Here is a 17,466-nt window from a genome sequence, read left to right as displayed (position 1 = left end):
CCACCCCTGGCCACCCTTCAAATTTTTTTTATTTTTTTATTTTTTTTTAAGATTGAATTTTTTAAATTAAATTAATAAAAAAAATAATATTTTAATCAGATAAAACGGTGAGTTTTGAGTAGACTAACGGAAGTCAACAAAAATTGACGGTAGGGAGTTTTCTTATAGTTTCGAGTTACCTAGGGACTAAATTTCCGAAAAAAAAATACCCAGGGAGTTTTTTAAAAAAGCGCGTTTACCTAAGGATTTTATATATAATTTCCCTAATAAAAATATAATATATAAAGGGAAAAAAAAATTATTTTATCATTATATTTTATTGACGCCCCCGGTAGAATGAATTTCTGGATCTGCCACTACTTCCACCCCTAAGTTTTAGTTTTGAATCCAAAAATAAGTTTTGAGACATTAGAAACTAAATATTAACTTATAGAAATTTAACTAACAATAAATTTTTTTTTTTTTTTGTAAGATATGTCCGATGTTGGCAGCCGTATAGCAGGACTCATATAAACATATTCAAGTCTAGTCAACTTTATCACAAATATAAAAACACAAACACAACGGATGAGAGGTTTTTTTAAAAAAATAAAAAATGAAGAAGTGGTAGGGGATAAAGAAGTGTTTGTTGGGGTGGGGGCGGTGAGGAGGCGGGAGAGAGACGGGAGAAAGGAAGTGAAGATTCATCAAAGAGAACATGCCGAAAAATATAGATGCGTTTAGATGGATGATGGAGACATTGATAGCTACGATCAGATGGACTGTAACCGAGAAAAACACATTCGGTGGATCGAAAATTTAGTTTGTTCCTATTGTAAGGCCGTAAGTGAGGCCAACAACCACATCCAAAGACGCGTAAGAAGGCATTGTTAGGTCGTAAGTTGAAAAGTTTTTGGAATGGTGATTCGTGGTTGAGGATGGAGGTGGGGAGCCGGTTAATGAGGTAACAGGTCGTTTGGAAAGCCTCGGCCCAATAATGAAGAAGAGCAGAAGAATGGGCTAGGAGAGTGAGGCCCATTTCAACGATGTGGCAGTGTTTGCATTCCACAGATCCATTTTGCTCATGAGTGTGGGGGCACGTGATGCGATGATGGATGCCGTGAGTGGTAAAGGAGTGGCGTAACTTTTGATATTCACCACCACCATCGGTTTGAATGGATTTTATTTTACGGTCAAAAAGGCGTTCAACGTATGCCTGAAACTTGGGAAAAATGGTGAAAACGTCATATTTGCAATGAATTGGATAAAACCATGTAAATTTACTAAAATGATCAACGAAAATAACATAGTAGAATGCACTATTATTAGATAAAATAGGGGAGGGACCCTAAACATCAAAGAAAATTAATTCAAGGGGAACATTGGATTGATGGTGGGATAAATAAAATGGAAGTTGATGAGTCTTGCCACATCGACAGGCAGAGCAAACCGACAGCTTTTTATTTGACTCAACAGGAAGATTAAAATGAGACATGACATGACGAAGTATGCGATCTACAGGATGACCGAGACGTGCGTGCCAATCCATAGAAGAGACACGTTCACTTGAGAAGGCTCTTGGAGATGCAACTGATGAAGAAGGAAACCAGTGGTACAATTTTTTACTCAGATTGCGGTGGAGGATTCTTCCGGACTTGCGATCCTTGACAAAAAAAAATAAGAAGGGTGAAATTTCAGAAAAAACATTATTATCATAAGTAAACTTTTGAACAAATAATAAATTTTTCGTAATTTGAGGAACATGCAAAACATTGCATAAAATAAAATTAGAGGGAGAGAGTTTAGAAGCGCCAATATTTTTGATGGCGAGGCAGGTACCATTGCCCACTTGGATTTGATGAGGGCCATCATACGACTCCAAATGAAGATTCAAGTTATTGAGATCGGAGGTTATGTGATGAGTGGCACCGGTGTCAGGATACCAATTGATATCCAGAGAGTAGGATGAGAAGGCAGCATAAGCTGTAAGGCTTGGACCAGCAGATTGGTAGGTTTGATCAAACCGATGATAGCATGCTAGAGCCATATGGCCCATTTTACCACAAACTTGACATGTGGGCCATGAACCCATGGTGGGGTTATTTTTGGGTGAGCCTAAAAGCCCACTGGAATTGCTGGAGCCAGATGCAGAGAATTGGAAATTTTGACCACACCCCCATGATCGAAAATTGCTATTGGAGCGGGAGAAGCCATGATGACCACCACGACCATGGTGGAGATGGGTCCTGCGGGCAGCGACATTGGCAGCAGGAAAGAGAGTCAGATTGATTGTGATGTTCAAGCCGTGTTTCATGAGCAAGCAAATGACCAAGCAGATCGTCCATGGTGAGAGGTTCAACTCGAGTGGTTACAGAGGTCACTAGAGGGTTGTATTCTGGGCCCAGACTCGCGAGAAGATAGGTGGTGAATTCGTAGTCGTTGAGGGGTTGGCCGGCGATAGCTAGTGTGGCAACGGAATGCTTGAGGCGATGGAAGTAATCAACAATGGAAGAATTACCCTTTTTTGTAGTGGCCAGTCGATAGTTAAGAGTCATGGTGCTGGCTCTGGAGGCGGATGTGAATGCCCGTTCAACAGCATTCCAAAGCTCTTGGGCTGTGCGGCAACCAAGGGCTTGCGGCAGCAACTCGTCGGAGATGGTGGACATGAGCATACTCAAGATTAATTGGTCCTGGTGAACCATTGAATGGTTTCTGGATCGGTGGAGATGGTGATGGAACCGTTGGGGGAGGTGGAAGTGTATGGGTGAAGGGGTGTTTTGGTGCCATCAATAAATCCATAAAGATTGTGGCCTTGAAGGAATGGCTCAAGGAGACCACGCCAGACCAAGAAGCTGGTCCTAGTGAGCTTTGGGACAGATTGGGCAAAGTGAGAAAGTGATGCCGCATGGATATTTTGAGGTGGGGCAGGTGGGTTGTTGACATGGGGGTTACTGTAATGCCCCGATATTTGAGCTAGCAAATATCAAAGTCGTGACACTGCAACTTTAGAAAATACAATTTTACAGCGAAGTATGTATATATATATATTTTTTTTTTCTTTTTCTATGTCCTAGGAATAACTTACACAATACAATTGAGCTGCTTGAAATACCTCGAAGTGATATAAAATAAAAACATGGTTTTCATTACAACATATGTACACACTACGTGTACCAAATATATGCTATAGATGACACCTAAATTAATATAGTAATATTTATTAAGTTCACACACATCACCATACGTAATAAAAGCGATTAACATAAATGAGTCTTGCTCCATAGAGTAAGCATCAATCCTGCAATAGATGGTTTATCAACCATCAAAACCAGTAAAAGGTTCTATTCCTGCATCAAGATCTATGTAAAGATGACATTATCATATTTACATAGGCAAACAAGTGAGTAATCTATTTTTCTAAAGATAAAGACTAAAAGGACTAGTTTGAACAAGTAAGATTAAAGACTAAAATATATAATAATGAATGAGTTGTGAATGCAGCATAATGACAGATTAGTTTGTGTTTTATGATAATCTTTCTTCAAACCACTTGTCATGAGCTCTCAGCCCGCTTACGTTCGTTATGTCCCTCACACTTTAGAGGTTTACCTGATTGGTGCTGGCAACTACACTGCCCTAGCTTAGTTATATATTAGGCCTGTTGAACGGTTATATACCCCCATCCACTGAGATACCGACAGTTCCTAGCGGCAATCCACCTACCTTATTCTTAAGGTGACTATCTTATCAGCCCATTTTATTAGACACATTATGCAGCAGTTGTATTGCAAAATTATATTAATAAGACAAAATAAGAATTCCCATAACAATAAAACAAAGCTAGTACTTAGTAAGTATATCCATACTTACTCTCCTTAGTGTAGTATTCTGCTCCACTTCTGCATATAAATACATACATACAAACAATACTTAGTTCATTCTCCAATAATATCATTGTTTAAAGACCCTCATCTTTTTATATTTATTTATTATTCGTCACTTCATCTTTACTTACTCATTTTATTATATTAATCTAAGATAGTCACTTACAACTTGCTTCATGCCTGAATTCATTTTTGGTGACGAGGCTAATGGCCAGTATCACTAAATACAAACTAGTATTATAAATAATATATATAAAGCATGACTCATATTTCAGAGATAAGACCAATGGTCCGTACCTACCAAAGTATGAATCAAAATTTAAATGACAATAAAAGAAATGACTGAATGTAAATACTGAATTCATATTTCGGGGATGACCGTAAAAAATATGAATTAAAATTTAAATGACAATAAAAGAAATGATTAAATGTAAATATTGAATTCATATTCCGGGGATGACCGTCAAAAATATGAATTAAAATTTAAATGACAATAAAAGAAATGATTGAATGTAAAAAGCTGTAAAGTAAATAATATATAGATAATATCATAAGCCCTAAATTGATTTTGTCTACTAACTCATTATTATTAATTCACTTGTATCTATTACGCTATTTTACATTATACACTTATTGAGTCTTTAAACAATTAAATGAGAACAAGAGATATAAACAATAAATCATGATATTTATACAAGAAACACTTACCCAATAATCCTTAGAAGTAAAACTCCACCAAATCTTCTCTAGGTAGCTAGTTTAGAAAAATAAGAACACTTGAACACTACAAGAAATATCTAAGCTATATGGTATTTGATTAGAACTAAAAAATAAAATGAAAGGAGGAGCAAACAATTTTACTTGTTCTAAGATTGTAAAAACTCAAGTGAAAGTGACTTTAGCTAAGGCTCTATTTATAAGAGAATGAATGGTTATGATTTATTTTTACACATTTGATGTAAGGGTTAAGATGTATTTAACCAAAAGAATGAACCTAGGTCATATTTCGTGCTCTATACCAATTAGTATTTTCGTCCAAAATGAGGGCGGTGTATCTCGATCCATTTTTCAATGTTCAAACGTACTCCGATTGACATGAAATTTTGAGAGTAGATAAAGGACTCCGAGACAAACATTTTATATTTTGGTTTGCCTTCATCCGAGTTCGTTTGAGTCTATTTTTGGCTTGTACAAAGTTTCCAATTCAACTTAGGCTTTAATTATTTGCATTCCCACTTAGCTACTTGCCTCATTAAATTATTACTATCATGATATTTTCCATAACCCTCATTACTAGAAGACTTTAAGCTTTCAACAAAGGTGGCTAGCCTTGGTATCTTTCTTTAGTAGTTTTAATCTTATTTAGACAGTATAAAAATTAAGACACTGTTTTTCAGACTAAAAACTGAAAAGCTTCAAATTAATTTATGACTTCACTAAATGTCAATATAAATAATTTATTTACTAAATTGAGTTTAATTATGCCCATAAACATATTAGTGAAGCTAAATTTTTAGAATTGAGTAATATACATACGAGGTCAAAAATCAATGTAATATACCTTTAACACTAAATAGTTATTTAATATCATTAATGCACATATCATTGTTCTAATTCATCGATTACATTTTTAATCTATTTAATATTATTTAAATAAGAGTTTTAAAACTTAGGTTGTTACAGTTACAGGGGTGACAGGGATGTTGGTAGTGGCATTTTCGTTGGTGTTTGTGTTTGAGGTTGAAGAAGCCATTTGAGGGTGTGGCTAGGGTGTTTGATAAAAGGATTTAAAGAGGCAGCGAAGCTAAGGACGACGAGAGTCGGTTTTCTTACTGCTCTGATACCATAAAGAATTGAGAATAAGGCTAAACTTGCTGCTTGTATATCTTATTCATTCAAAGGGTATTTATACAAGTGGTTTGAATATACAAAATAGAAAATAATAATACATATTTAAATATAGTTGATTTGTTCCCTTAGTGAGAGTAATAGTCGTTTGGTAGATGTGCAAGCCGTTTCTTGTGATTGAGTTTTCTTGTGGAGTTCGTTGCCTTGTTGAGTGGGTAGCCGTTATTGGAGTTTCTTTGTGTGGATTATTGCCTTGTGGAGTGGTATTGCATGGTTGACTTTGCAATGGTTCATTAAAAAACATATTGAAGAGTTCTTCTATATGAATCATTTCTTTCATAATTATGAGTGTACTTTTTGCAAGTTTATGAGCTGTTTCATTCGCTTCTCATCGAACATGAGAGACTCTCAACTGTATAAGAGATTGCAGCACAATTCGAGGATCGTCTATTACTTGGCCATATATCATTGTATTTAAGATGGCTAAGTAAAATGGATCAAAGGACATGAATGATTAATAAAATTTTATTTCCACTTTAATCTTATTTACTATAAACGAAATTCCTTTTATTTATTTATGTATTATTTTCTTTCTATGATGTGATTTTCGGAAGCCTCAATTGAAGCTAAGCTAAAGGATGACACCTTATTATTTTATTTTATTGGCTTTAAATTCCTACAACATATGCCTTTGGACCTTATTAGCTAAAGGATAGTAAAAAGGAAGTTTTTGATCTCTTGCTAGCTTGTTTGTTTGTTTGTTTTTTTCTCAAGAAAAAGATCAAAACGCCCATCAAACACATTTTCTTTCGCAAGTCTCTCCCTTGGAAACACCAAGTGTTTGGCAATGCAATGAAAAAAAGAGTGGAATGGTACTGTAATAAATTTGATTGATATGAGAGAAAAAAGTAAGAATGTTTTGTATAAAAAAGTAAAAAAATTTGTTTTGTAGTGATTTTTTTTATTTGAATAGTAATAAAAAGTGATTGATGTGATGTAAAAAGTAAAAATGTTGTGATTGATTTTGAGAAGATTTTTTTTTTGATTTTTGGGTCTGGTCCGGCTCTTTGCCAAACACAGCCTTAAACATCTTACTTTTTCTCAAATTCTCTCCATAGCAAGCCAATCATACTTTTACAGCATCACCTTCTCACTGCCATTAATTTTACCATTGTAAATAAATTAATGTTCATTCCTTTATCAAAATTCACTCATTATTACTATTTTATGTTCTGAGAGCCATGACCGAATGCATATATAAATTATGCACTACTTTAATGATCATATTGTTTTGTAATCGCCAAGCACATGTAGTGGTGAGCATGTTTAGGATTATGTTTGAGAAATAAAGCTTTTTAAGTTAAAAAGTATTTTTTTGGCAAAAACTTTATTTTTAAGTTTTTGTCAAAAATGCGTTTTGACAAATTTTAGAATAAAAAATTCAAAAAAATACTTTTTAATTTTTTTACCAAACATGTCAACTTTTAGTTTGGCACAATCTCATTCAATCACATGTTGTTCAACGCATATCATATATGAAGTGATTGTAATATTTTGCTTTAAAGAAAATCATGTTGCTACAATGGTACTGTGATGTTTTGAAAGTTTATATTTTGGTAAATAAGAGTTTTAACAAAATAATATTAGTAGTTAATCTTAACCTAAGTTTCAATAATCATAATTTTATGTAAAAGTAATTTTAAAAAGGGAAAAGTCCACATAACCCCCTCAAACTACCACCCAATTGACAATGTCCTCCCAAAACTTTTAATTGTGACAATGTCTCTCTCAAACTACCAAAAATTGTCAATGTTCCCTCCAATGACGAAACTACCCTTAATAAAATAAAAACAAAAAATAGTAAAACTTCTAGAAAAAACCTAAAACTAATTAAAAAAAAAAAAATCCAAAGGGTAGAAAATTAAAAATTAAAAAAAAATCCTTTTTATAAGAAAAAAATTAAAAAATTTTTATTTTTTTTTTGTTATAAAAATTTCGTTTTTTATTTTGTTTTATAAATTTTTTAAAATAAAAATTTCCGTTTTAAAAAAAAATATTCGTTTTTTTTTTAAAAAAATATTCTTATAAAAAAATTAAAAAATTTAGTTTAAAAATTAATTAATTTTTTTTTTAAAAAAAAATTGTTCTTTTGAAATTAAAATTTTTTGTTTTGTTTTTTTTAATTTATAAGGGTATTTTTGTCTTATTAAGAAATATATAAGGGCATTTTGATCTTTTTGTTAGTCTTGTGGTGGACATTGACAATGTTTTGGTAGTTTAGGGGGGACATTGTCACAATTAAAAGTTTGGGGGGACATTGTCAATTGGATGTTAGTTTGAAGAGGTTATAAAAATCAGATTATAAGACCATAGGAATTAGGCCAGGACAGTAACTCGCGAGGCCAAAATTTTCACCTAGTAACTCACAAGACTCAACACAATGTTTTGAAGCAAGGATTAATGATTGTTGTGACTGTCGAAGATGTCGACACAACCAAAACAGGACGACATGGAGAGAGAAAATGGCAAAGGACTCTCATAGTATGATGAAAAGACGATAAATGTCCTGGACACCACTCAAACATCGGAGACTGTGTGGCAAGTCTACTAGTGGAGTCTGGAGACGTTGGTCAATGTTTGAGGAGAAGGGACTTGGAGTGAAAATATAGGTTTTCCATTTAATGAATTTGATGAGTATTACTTCCCTAAGTTTGATAAGAACCTAAGACCCAAGGGATTAGAGGGTTGGCATATATAATTGGAGGAGATGCTTTGAGTTAGCTAGGAACATGATCCTTTGAACTGGGAGAGTATTTTTATCTTTTCATCTTTTAAAGGGACAAAAATACTCTTCTACTATAATTAATTGAGTATTTTTCAGTTCAAATGTTAAATTAGAGAGAATTCTAATTCTTAGAGTTATGGACGGCATAGAGGAGCAAGCTGCCTACAAGTTCTCTTGAGAACCAAGGAGATAGTTGTGTGGCAAAAGGGACTTGCTAGTTATGGAGTTGGGGAGCGAGAAGGCCATCACGTGGGCCAATTCAAAGAAGAATTCTGTAAGAAATATTTACCGAGCCAAGAAAGAGGATGTTATCCCAAGAGTCAGCATACCATAAAGAAGGGGAGGCCTTTTTGATGTGGGTGTGGCAAGAAAACTGGGGGTCGGAGATGAGTTTGTGCTATCAATGCGGCAAGGTTGGCCACTTTATGTGAAACTGCAACCAACCAACCAACTAGAAACAAAACTAGTCTATACCTGGACGGAAATAATTGAGGAGCACAAGATAAGCGTTACGAGAATGTCCCCTTTCCCCTCTCCTTACATTGAGTAGAAAAAAAAGAGTTACGAGAATGAAGTTTTATATGGAACAGTTATTAATATTATAATATATGTAATGGTAGGATATTTTATTTATGTTAGAATATAACCCTTTTAGGTAAATGATTGTAATGGATGGTAATCAAATTATGTGTCCTATACTTACTAAAAAAACACACGGGCTTCTCAGATGTCACTCTATTAGATTGGTTTGTGTGAGTATGAAATAATTATAAACCAGTTTGTAGTTAATTTTTACTCATGAAAAATGTTATTTAGCATTATCCAAAATATTATTCTAACATTCTCAACTAACGTAATGTGCTCAATTCATTATTGATTTTATGTAATTAAGATTAATTTAAGAATAAATTGACTGTACTATGTCAGCTGAGACTGCTAAAAAAATATTGGAAGAATATTAAATAGCATAGCTCAGTATAATATATTCATTATCATAGTGTTTATAATTTTTGCCAGTTTGTTAGTATTTCATAGCAAATTAAAAGGGATTCATTAAGATTAGAAAAACATTAAGAGAACAAAAAAAAAAAAAAAAACCGTAGCATTTCTCAAAAGCATGATCTAACGAAATTTCTGATGTTGTCGTGTGGGGTTTACCCGCGCAACGTTGCTTCGGTAATTCCCCACGTCAACGTTACTTCAAAGCAATCTTTCTCTCCGTCTCTCTCACTCTCTCAATTTCCCATGGTGGACTGAACAAAACCAAACCCAATCCACTTCTTAAATCCCCCACCTCACGTGCACCCACGCGAGTGCACAACACGAAAGCTACCATTCCCTCCCATCAACCTCGTGGAAGGCCTCACACAGAACTCTGATTCTCGAATTCCCCTTCAACGCAGAAGGTCATGGGTTCTACATCCTCCTGGCCTAGCCCTCGCCTCAGAGAAGTACATATTAGCCATAGGAGACCCCGGAATGAAGAACCCAAATGTGAGAGTTGGATTGGAAGCGTGGAACTTTTGCAACGAAGTTGGAGCGGAAGCTCCCAAAATGGGCAGCCCCAGGTTGGCTGATTGTGCTGACTTGTACTGCCCTTTGATCGTTGGTATGCCACTTTCTCAGCCCCACTGCTCATTCCTCTTCTTTAATATTTGTATATGTAGCTACTTAATTTAAATTTCACAATTAATGCTCATTTCATATTCCTGAATGTGTGTGGATGGAAACCCATGTAGCTAGTGGAGTAGTATGATCTGTGCCAAATTTTCTTTATGTGAACTTATGCTGATTTGCTGTTGTTGTTGATGGGTGTTTTTTTTTAAAAATTTTTATTTTATTTTTTATAAATTAGGATTGTTCGTTCCATCATATTTTGTACTTTCGGAAGACTTTCATGGCTTGTTTTGCCGATTGGAACTGTAATCAAGTTCTTGAATTGGTTTTGACTTCACCAGAACAAACTCCAGATATAATATGTGCATGCGAATTTGCTTAATTATATTTCTGATATACTGTACATGGTGAATGATTCACTAATCAGTACCAAATTTATTTAATTAGCCCGAATATTGGAATTACATGGATCTTCTTAGCTTTTACATCTCAGTTTTATCTCTAGTCTTTCTCTGCTAATTATTCTCAATCATTTCTAGTGTGGCTCCTGGGTTAGGAAATTTCTGTTGAGTGATGCTTGATGCCCAAATTCATTGCTGGTTTTGATTGTTTAAGGTGATAATGGAGTAAAATGCAACCAAACCAATCTTACTTTGAATTAAGTTTGAATGAAGAAATAAAGGGTATAAATTGCACTTTATTTCCATAAACTACCACTCATTTGCACTTACAGCTCAAAACTACGAATCAATGCAATTGAACCTATAAATTATCAAAATGTTTTGAGTCGCCCCAAGTCAAATTTAACTGTTATTTTAGATAGAAAATGTCATACATGTGTAGCACACGTGTCTAAGTTATTTTGAAGTTATTAATTTATCCTCAACTTGAAAATTTAGAAGAAAAAAATTAATGCAATGAGTAGCAGATACGGATGGTCGCGCGACCATCCCCATCTATGGCCCATAAATCATTGACCTACGTTATAGTTTGTATAAACTTCTTAATATTGATGTTTCCGTGATTCTTCTCACTGTTTATGCATCTAAAATTCCCATCACTTCCCGCTACCTTAAGTGTCCTTTCTCCATGGTTTTATTTCAAGGAAGGTACATGGCCTAGCTTCTATGGATCTGTAAAATCCACATTATCTTGCCTTTGGTATTGCTTATTTTATAGTTTTTAAATTCCTTTAATCTGTCTAGTTTTTTCCCATATGTTTTTATCAAATGAACTCTTTAAAGATACTATATCTAATTTAGCTAAATTTGGGCCGCAGTGAGTGAGCTGATATATAATTGAATGTAATCATCTACTTTTATTCTTTACATCTTCACAGTCCTTTTCAGTTTCATTTTTCAATAATCAGATTCCTTGGGCTGCACCGCAAAGTGTGAAGTACATCACAAAGTGAATGAGTCAGATAACAGCTTGGGGGCTGGTAATGAGTTTCCTGTAACGGGATTCAAGTCATACACAGACCCTGACCTGTTTGCTGTGGAAAAGGAACTGTATCTTGGTTCTCTATGTGGGGTGCAGGATTCCTCAAATCCATGGCACTTCTGGATGATTATGCTCAAGAGTGGTAACTTTGACAAGAACACTACTCTTTGTCCCGAGAATGGCAACAATGTCAGTAAAATCATAACAGGCAGGAATTTTCTGTGTTTTGGTGAAGGATGTATGAATCAGCCACTTGTATACCATAATTACTCTACATTGGTTTCTTCTGAGGATCAAACAGTGTCTTTAGCAGGAGGGTTTTATGGAACATATGACCTTGATGCTGATTTGAGCAAAGGTACAGGGAAGAACTCCTACTTCTCCGTCTCATGGAAGAAGAATTTGAGCACAGGAAGTTGGATTTTCTCGCAACGATTAACAACATCTTCAAAGTATCCTTGGCTCATGTTGTATCTACGTGCAGATGCAACAGAAGGATTCAATGGCGGTTATCACTATGCTAGTCGTGGAATCATAAGAAAGGTTTCTTCCTTGGCTCTACTTCTTGCTAGAAATATAAATTTGTTGTCCGAACACATTCTACACATGAATGCTCACTGATCACACTGCCCTTGACAGAAATTAGAATGGTGTTTGAGTTGAATTTTTTTTTGAGTATTTTGTATTTATGTACCTCAATGTTACACCAAGTATTTATGAAATTAGAGAATAAATTCATGCAATCGAGATCCCTCTCTTATACTCAACGAAGCCCTAATCCAATTAATTGGGGTTGCAAAGATGCTCTCTTTTTTGTAGATCAAAATTTCCAGTCTGGTTTAGTTTTAGTTTTTACAAGTTCGTCTTATTTTTGTGGTTCATGAGTTTTGTCTTTTGAGATTTGTTTTGCCAGCTTCCGGAATCTCCCCACTTTAAGGTCAAGTTGACACTTGACGTTATACAAGGAGGAGGAGCCAACAGTCAATTTTATCTCCTTGACATAGGAAGCTGTTGGAAGAACAATGGAGAACCCTGTGATGGTAATGTTCTGACAGATGTGACAAGATACAGTGAAATGATAATAAATCCAGCAACTACAAGTTGGTGCCGCCCAGATAATCTGGTCACCTGCCCGCCTTATCATGTTTAGTCCTACTGGCAAGAAAATATATAGAAATGAGACGTCTCAGTTTCCCTATTCTGCATATCATCTCTACTGCAGCCCAGGAAATGCCAAATATCGGGAGGAACCGTATGATATCTGTGACCCATATAGCAATCCACAGGCACAGGAACTGGTGCAAATTCTTCCACATCCTGAATGGGCTGTACATGGCTATCCCGAAAAGAAAGGAGATGGGTGGATTGGAGACCCTAGGACTTGGGTGCTTGATGTGGGGGCTCTCTCTAGTCGGTTATACTTCTACCAGGTAATCATGTTGTTTCTATTGACTTTTGCCATTACTAATTTTGTTATATAATCCTGATTGAAAACACCAAAAAAAAAAGAAAAAAGAAAAAAGAATGTTACACAAAAGTTGATGCATAAAGTTTGCCCACATGTTTAGTTCATGCTTGTAGTTAAAAACTGATGTTTGTGTGCTATGCATCCACACAAGCGCTCAAAACTTTTTATCATCTATTTTGCAGAGACAATTTGACTAATTTTAATTCCTTGCAACTAATGGTAGTTTGTATTAGTTATCTTTGAAGTGAGAGTCCTTGAAGGCCTTGTTGAGAGTTCAAAGTTTTCCATTCTTCCTCTATCTCTCCTATCTGTTCTTCTCTTTGTTTCTTATGCTTAATTTCTACACTACTGTGTAAACTTGTCATCAATAATTAAACTGTCCTTGGACCCCATACACATCCTTTAAAGTTTAAATACTACCACTTTCTCCAAAAATCTTAACCCTATCTGTGTACAGCTTTCAAACATCAGATTGTCTATTATAGGTTTGCATTGGGTTGATCTTGACCTTCTCCCGGCATCCTGAACCCAAGCAGTAATTCTAGGATTTTACATTTTCCTTTTAATGTAAAAGAAGAAAAAAAAAAGAAAAAGAAAAAGAAAAAGAAAAAAGGTATTTCAGAAGACTTTCAGAATCTGAAATCCGTTAATTTTTATATGACTTGTCACCTGAATTTCTAAAACTAGTTATATTCTGAATTGTTTTGGGGTCACTGATTTCGAATTCTGTTTTGGCAATCTTATCTTTAATTTTTATGATTGGAAACGATCTTATACCATCTTTGTTGGCCATGTTAGCCCGTAAGCAAAATGAGTTTACTTGCTTAATTATTGGAATTGAGCTTGGCTGGCAGTATAGACAAATTTGAAACATTTTTATGACTAGAAAATTCATTTTTACCTTACTGTATTGGTTGGAATGATAAAGTATTAGTGATATGCTATAGCCCATACTTAAAAAAGAATAATTGTAATTTCTCTTCAAAAACAAATTATTTAGACTTGTAAAATGTTACTTATCTTCACAAATACTATTGCTCTTGAGTTTTGTCACTATACTTCAAGGTGGACCGTATAAGTTATATGGCACTAATGGGAGCCATATTACACTTATTTTCCACAGTATTAAACCACCACTTATTTTAAAAGTTTAAACTAATAGAAATAGATGAATTTAATCATTTAATTAATACATTAATATGCAGGATCCAGGGACAAAACCAGCACTGCGTGTATGGTCTTCACTTAATGTTGGCACAAAAATATATGTTAGCCCCGCAGGGGGACTGCAGAATGGACTGTTAGTGATTTTGATGTATTGGTTCCTGAACATGTTACTACCAGTTGTGATGGTTTTTATTGATCTGCAATATTCAATTATAAAGAACAGAGCTTACTTTATGATGTCATTTTTCTGTCATACTTTTAAAAACTTTTCTGTTACTCATCTGGGTTAAAACTGAGGTAAATGTATAAAATGCATGCTATTGTAGATTTACTTCTTGACAATTCATGGTTTCAATAGATGCCTTTTCATCAGAGAGCCATTGGATCATGCCAGTTTGTAGTAGAGACGGTGGTGCGGTTGCCAACTTGCCAAGAAAGAGAGAGAAGAAGTTGGGAAGAGAAAGGGAGAGAAGAGGCAAGAAGAGAAAGAGAGAATTACTTTTATAATTTAGGGTAACGTCCATTTGTTAAATTGCCTAAAATACTCAAGGACAATCACCTATTTATTGAATTACAAAAAACAATACCATTAGCACTTAAAAAAATTAAATAAAACATAAAATGAAATTCTAAAAATCCCATAAATTTTCATCATGAAGTGTCTTCAAGAAATGGATAATCAGTGTAACCAACAACAGGATCAGATGTGTAGAATGTATCTCTATTGTACTTGTTGAGAGGCGCATTGAGCTCAAATCTCTTTGGCAAATCTGGATTGGCTAAAAATAAACGACCATAAACAACAAGATCTGTATGGTTTTCAGCAATGGCATTGTTCCCATCTTCCCTTTCATAACCTCCAGCAACAAGGAAAGTACCCTTAAAAGCCTTTCTCATTGGCAAAAGGCTGTATGGGGATTCACTTTTTTCTCCAGTCATCTTCCATCTTGGCTCAACCATGTGGCAATAAAGAATACCATATTTGTTTAAGGACTCTGCCATATAAAGCCCCAATGCTTTTGGATTAGAGTCTTCAGATTCATTATAGTCCGCAAAAGGAGATAATCTTATTCCAACTTTGTCAGCACCTATCTCATTAGCAACAGCTTCGACTACTTCCAAAGCAAATCGACAACGATTCTCAACTGATCCACCATATTGGTCTGTTCGATCATTCACTCCATCTTTCAAAAATTGGTCAATTAAGAAACCATGAGCCCCGTGGATCTCAATTCCATCAAAACCTATGTATAAAGATAAAAAATTATTATTTTACAAAGCGAATAAGTATAATGTTAAAGATCATGCTTGATAATTAAAAACGAGAAAAGCTTATGAAATGAAAACTCGCCAGCTTCAATAGCATTCCTTGCGGCAATTCTAAAATCATTGACAATTTGAGGAATTTCATCTGTCCTTAGCCGCCGTGGAGGAGTGAAATGTGCACCATCAATTCCCTCAACGGTCAAAGGCTTGTCAGTAGAAGAAATTGGAGCTTGCCCATTTGGCTGAAAATCTGTAGACAACAATATGAAAGATAAAGAAAATTCCTAACTAAATTAGTCTCAATTTTTTATTGTAGAGCATCCATCGCAAGTTTTTGCCATTGAAATTTAAAAGCATATATCTTAGAAAACATTCAACTCTCTCCATTCACAACAAAATAGTCAAAAGACAAACCTTGATTTGAAACCCTCCCCGCATGCCAAAGCTGACAAAAGAAGACTCCACCTTTGGCATGAACAGCATCTACGATGGGTTTCCATGCTTCAACTTGCTCTTTTGTCCATATACCAGGTGTATTAGGATACCTTTACAACATCAAAGAAACCTAACAATCATAAAGTCTTCTAAGCAAGACTGGCTAAAATTTATTTGAACAGGTGACTCTCATTCATGCTCTTTCACAATTTTTATTTTTTTTTAAAAAAGAAAAACTTGACAAACTAGTATAGTTAAAATTACCCCAGAGTGGTACTATCAGAAATTGCAGTTGCTTCCGCTATTAAAAGACCACCTTTAGAAGTTCTTTGAGAATAATATAAGATAGCATGTGGCTGATGAACATTACCATAAGATCTCGATCTGCCCAGTGGTGCCAATACTACTCTGAAAATAAAAAGTAAATGATAAATTAACAAAATCAAGGAAGAAATCTTTCTATACCAAAGAAAATAAAACTATCTGAATCACATATAGGAAGAATAAACAAACAATCCACCTATGAAATGATAATGGCAGAAATAGGGGGACAGCTTCATTTTTTCAGCCGTGGATTGCTCATATATATATAAAAAATGAGGTTTGGTTTAGTATATATCACATTTCAACTCTTCTGGTATTCAAACCGAGCTTATGATTAATCTATAATAAGATACCATTGGTTCAATTCTAGTAGAGTAAAAACAATTTGTTTTTGTGGAGAGCACCCCCCATTTATATCATATACGCCTAAATTGTAATAAGTTGAAGTTACTAATTACAAGTGAGATTGAAATGATAGTTTTGGGAGAAAACAAATATATTTTATCTACAAGAAAAAAAATATATAATAATTAAAAAAAAAAAAGAAAAAAAAAAAAAAGAAAAAGTGGAAGGTGCAAACCTATGGCATAGATTGAAGTTCCCCATTTTGTAAGGAGAAAGAAGAGGAATGGTGGGAGCTTGAGCCATTTTCACTGATTCTTTTCTGTTTTCTTTCGCTAGTTTTGTGTTCGTAGTTTGCTTAATGGGGAATGAAAACAATGCAACACCCAATTGAGTATTTATACTTTTGGGAGGGTGAATCCAATTTGACAAAAACACCATATTTGTTGTGAATGATGTCTGTTATGACGTTTCATTTGTTGTAGGTGATGTCTGTTATGACGCCTCAACATAAAAATAACGTCTGCCATGACGTTTGGAGTACGATACCCCCAGTGTTATAAACCGTTTTAAGTAATGGAAAAGTCATCATCATGTGACTAGCACGTGATCACTTATTAGAGCTTTCTTTCCCAAAATTCCCTTCTGGTTTATCCGTGATTCCTCCCTTCTTGCTTCTTCTCCGCCACAGAGACGTGCTGCCCAGACATTTGAAGACGACGATGAGTTGACACGAGAATAGTGTCTGTTGAAAAAGCTTAAGAAGGGGGCTATCGATGAAAGTGAATTTGCTAGGTTGAAGTGCATAATTTATAAGTTGTGATTCCTCAGATTCAGATCTGGACATGGTAACACTCATGGGTCATGATGTTGGGTTGTTTTCATTTCTTTCTTGCAAGAGATCGTAG

The 17,466-nt window shown here is 34.8% G+C and overlaps 1 protein-coding gene and 1 pseudogene across 1 annotated transcript; one reads left to right on the top strand and one right to left on the bottom strand.

Moving 5' to 3' along the window:
* The first annotated feature begins 9,684 nt into the window (after positions 1-9,684).
* Positions 9,685-14,431, top strand: LOC132180360 (uncharacterized; annotated as a pseudogene).
* Positions 14,432-14,842: 411 nt separating this feature from the next.
* Positions 14,843-16,864, bottom strand: LOC132182613 (putative 12-oxophytodienoate reductase 11). The gene is made up of 5 exons (XM_059595916.1): positions 16,797-16,864; positions 16,157-16,300; positions 15,872-16,002; positions 15,543-15,707; positions 14,843-15,435 (listed from the first exon to the last, which is right to left on the bottom strand). Exons 1-5 carry the CDS (start codon positions 16,862-16,864, stop codon positions 14,843-14,845), a joined length of 1,101 nt encoding a protein of 366 aa, XP_059451899.1.
* Between the last annotated feature and the right edge of the window lie 602 nt (positions 16,865-17,466).

The sequence above is a fragment of the Corylus avellana genome, chromosome ca5 (assembly GCF_901000735.1).
Source record: "Corylus avellana chromosome ca5, CavTom2PMs-1.0".
Lineage (NCBI taxonomy): Eukaryota > Viridiplantae > Streptophyta > Magnoliopsida > Fagales > Betulaceae > Corylus > Corylus avellana.
This window is presented reverse-complemented; position numbering and strand designations above follow the sequence as displayed.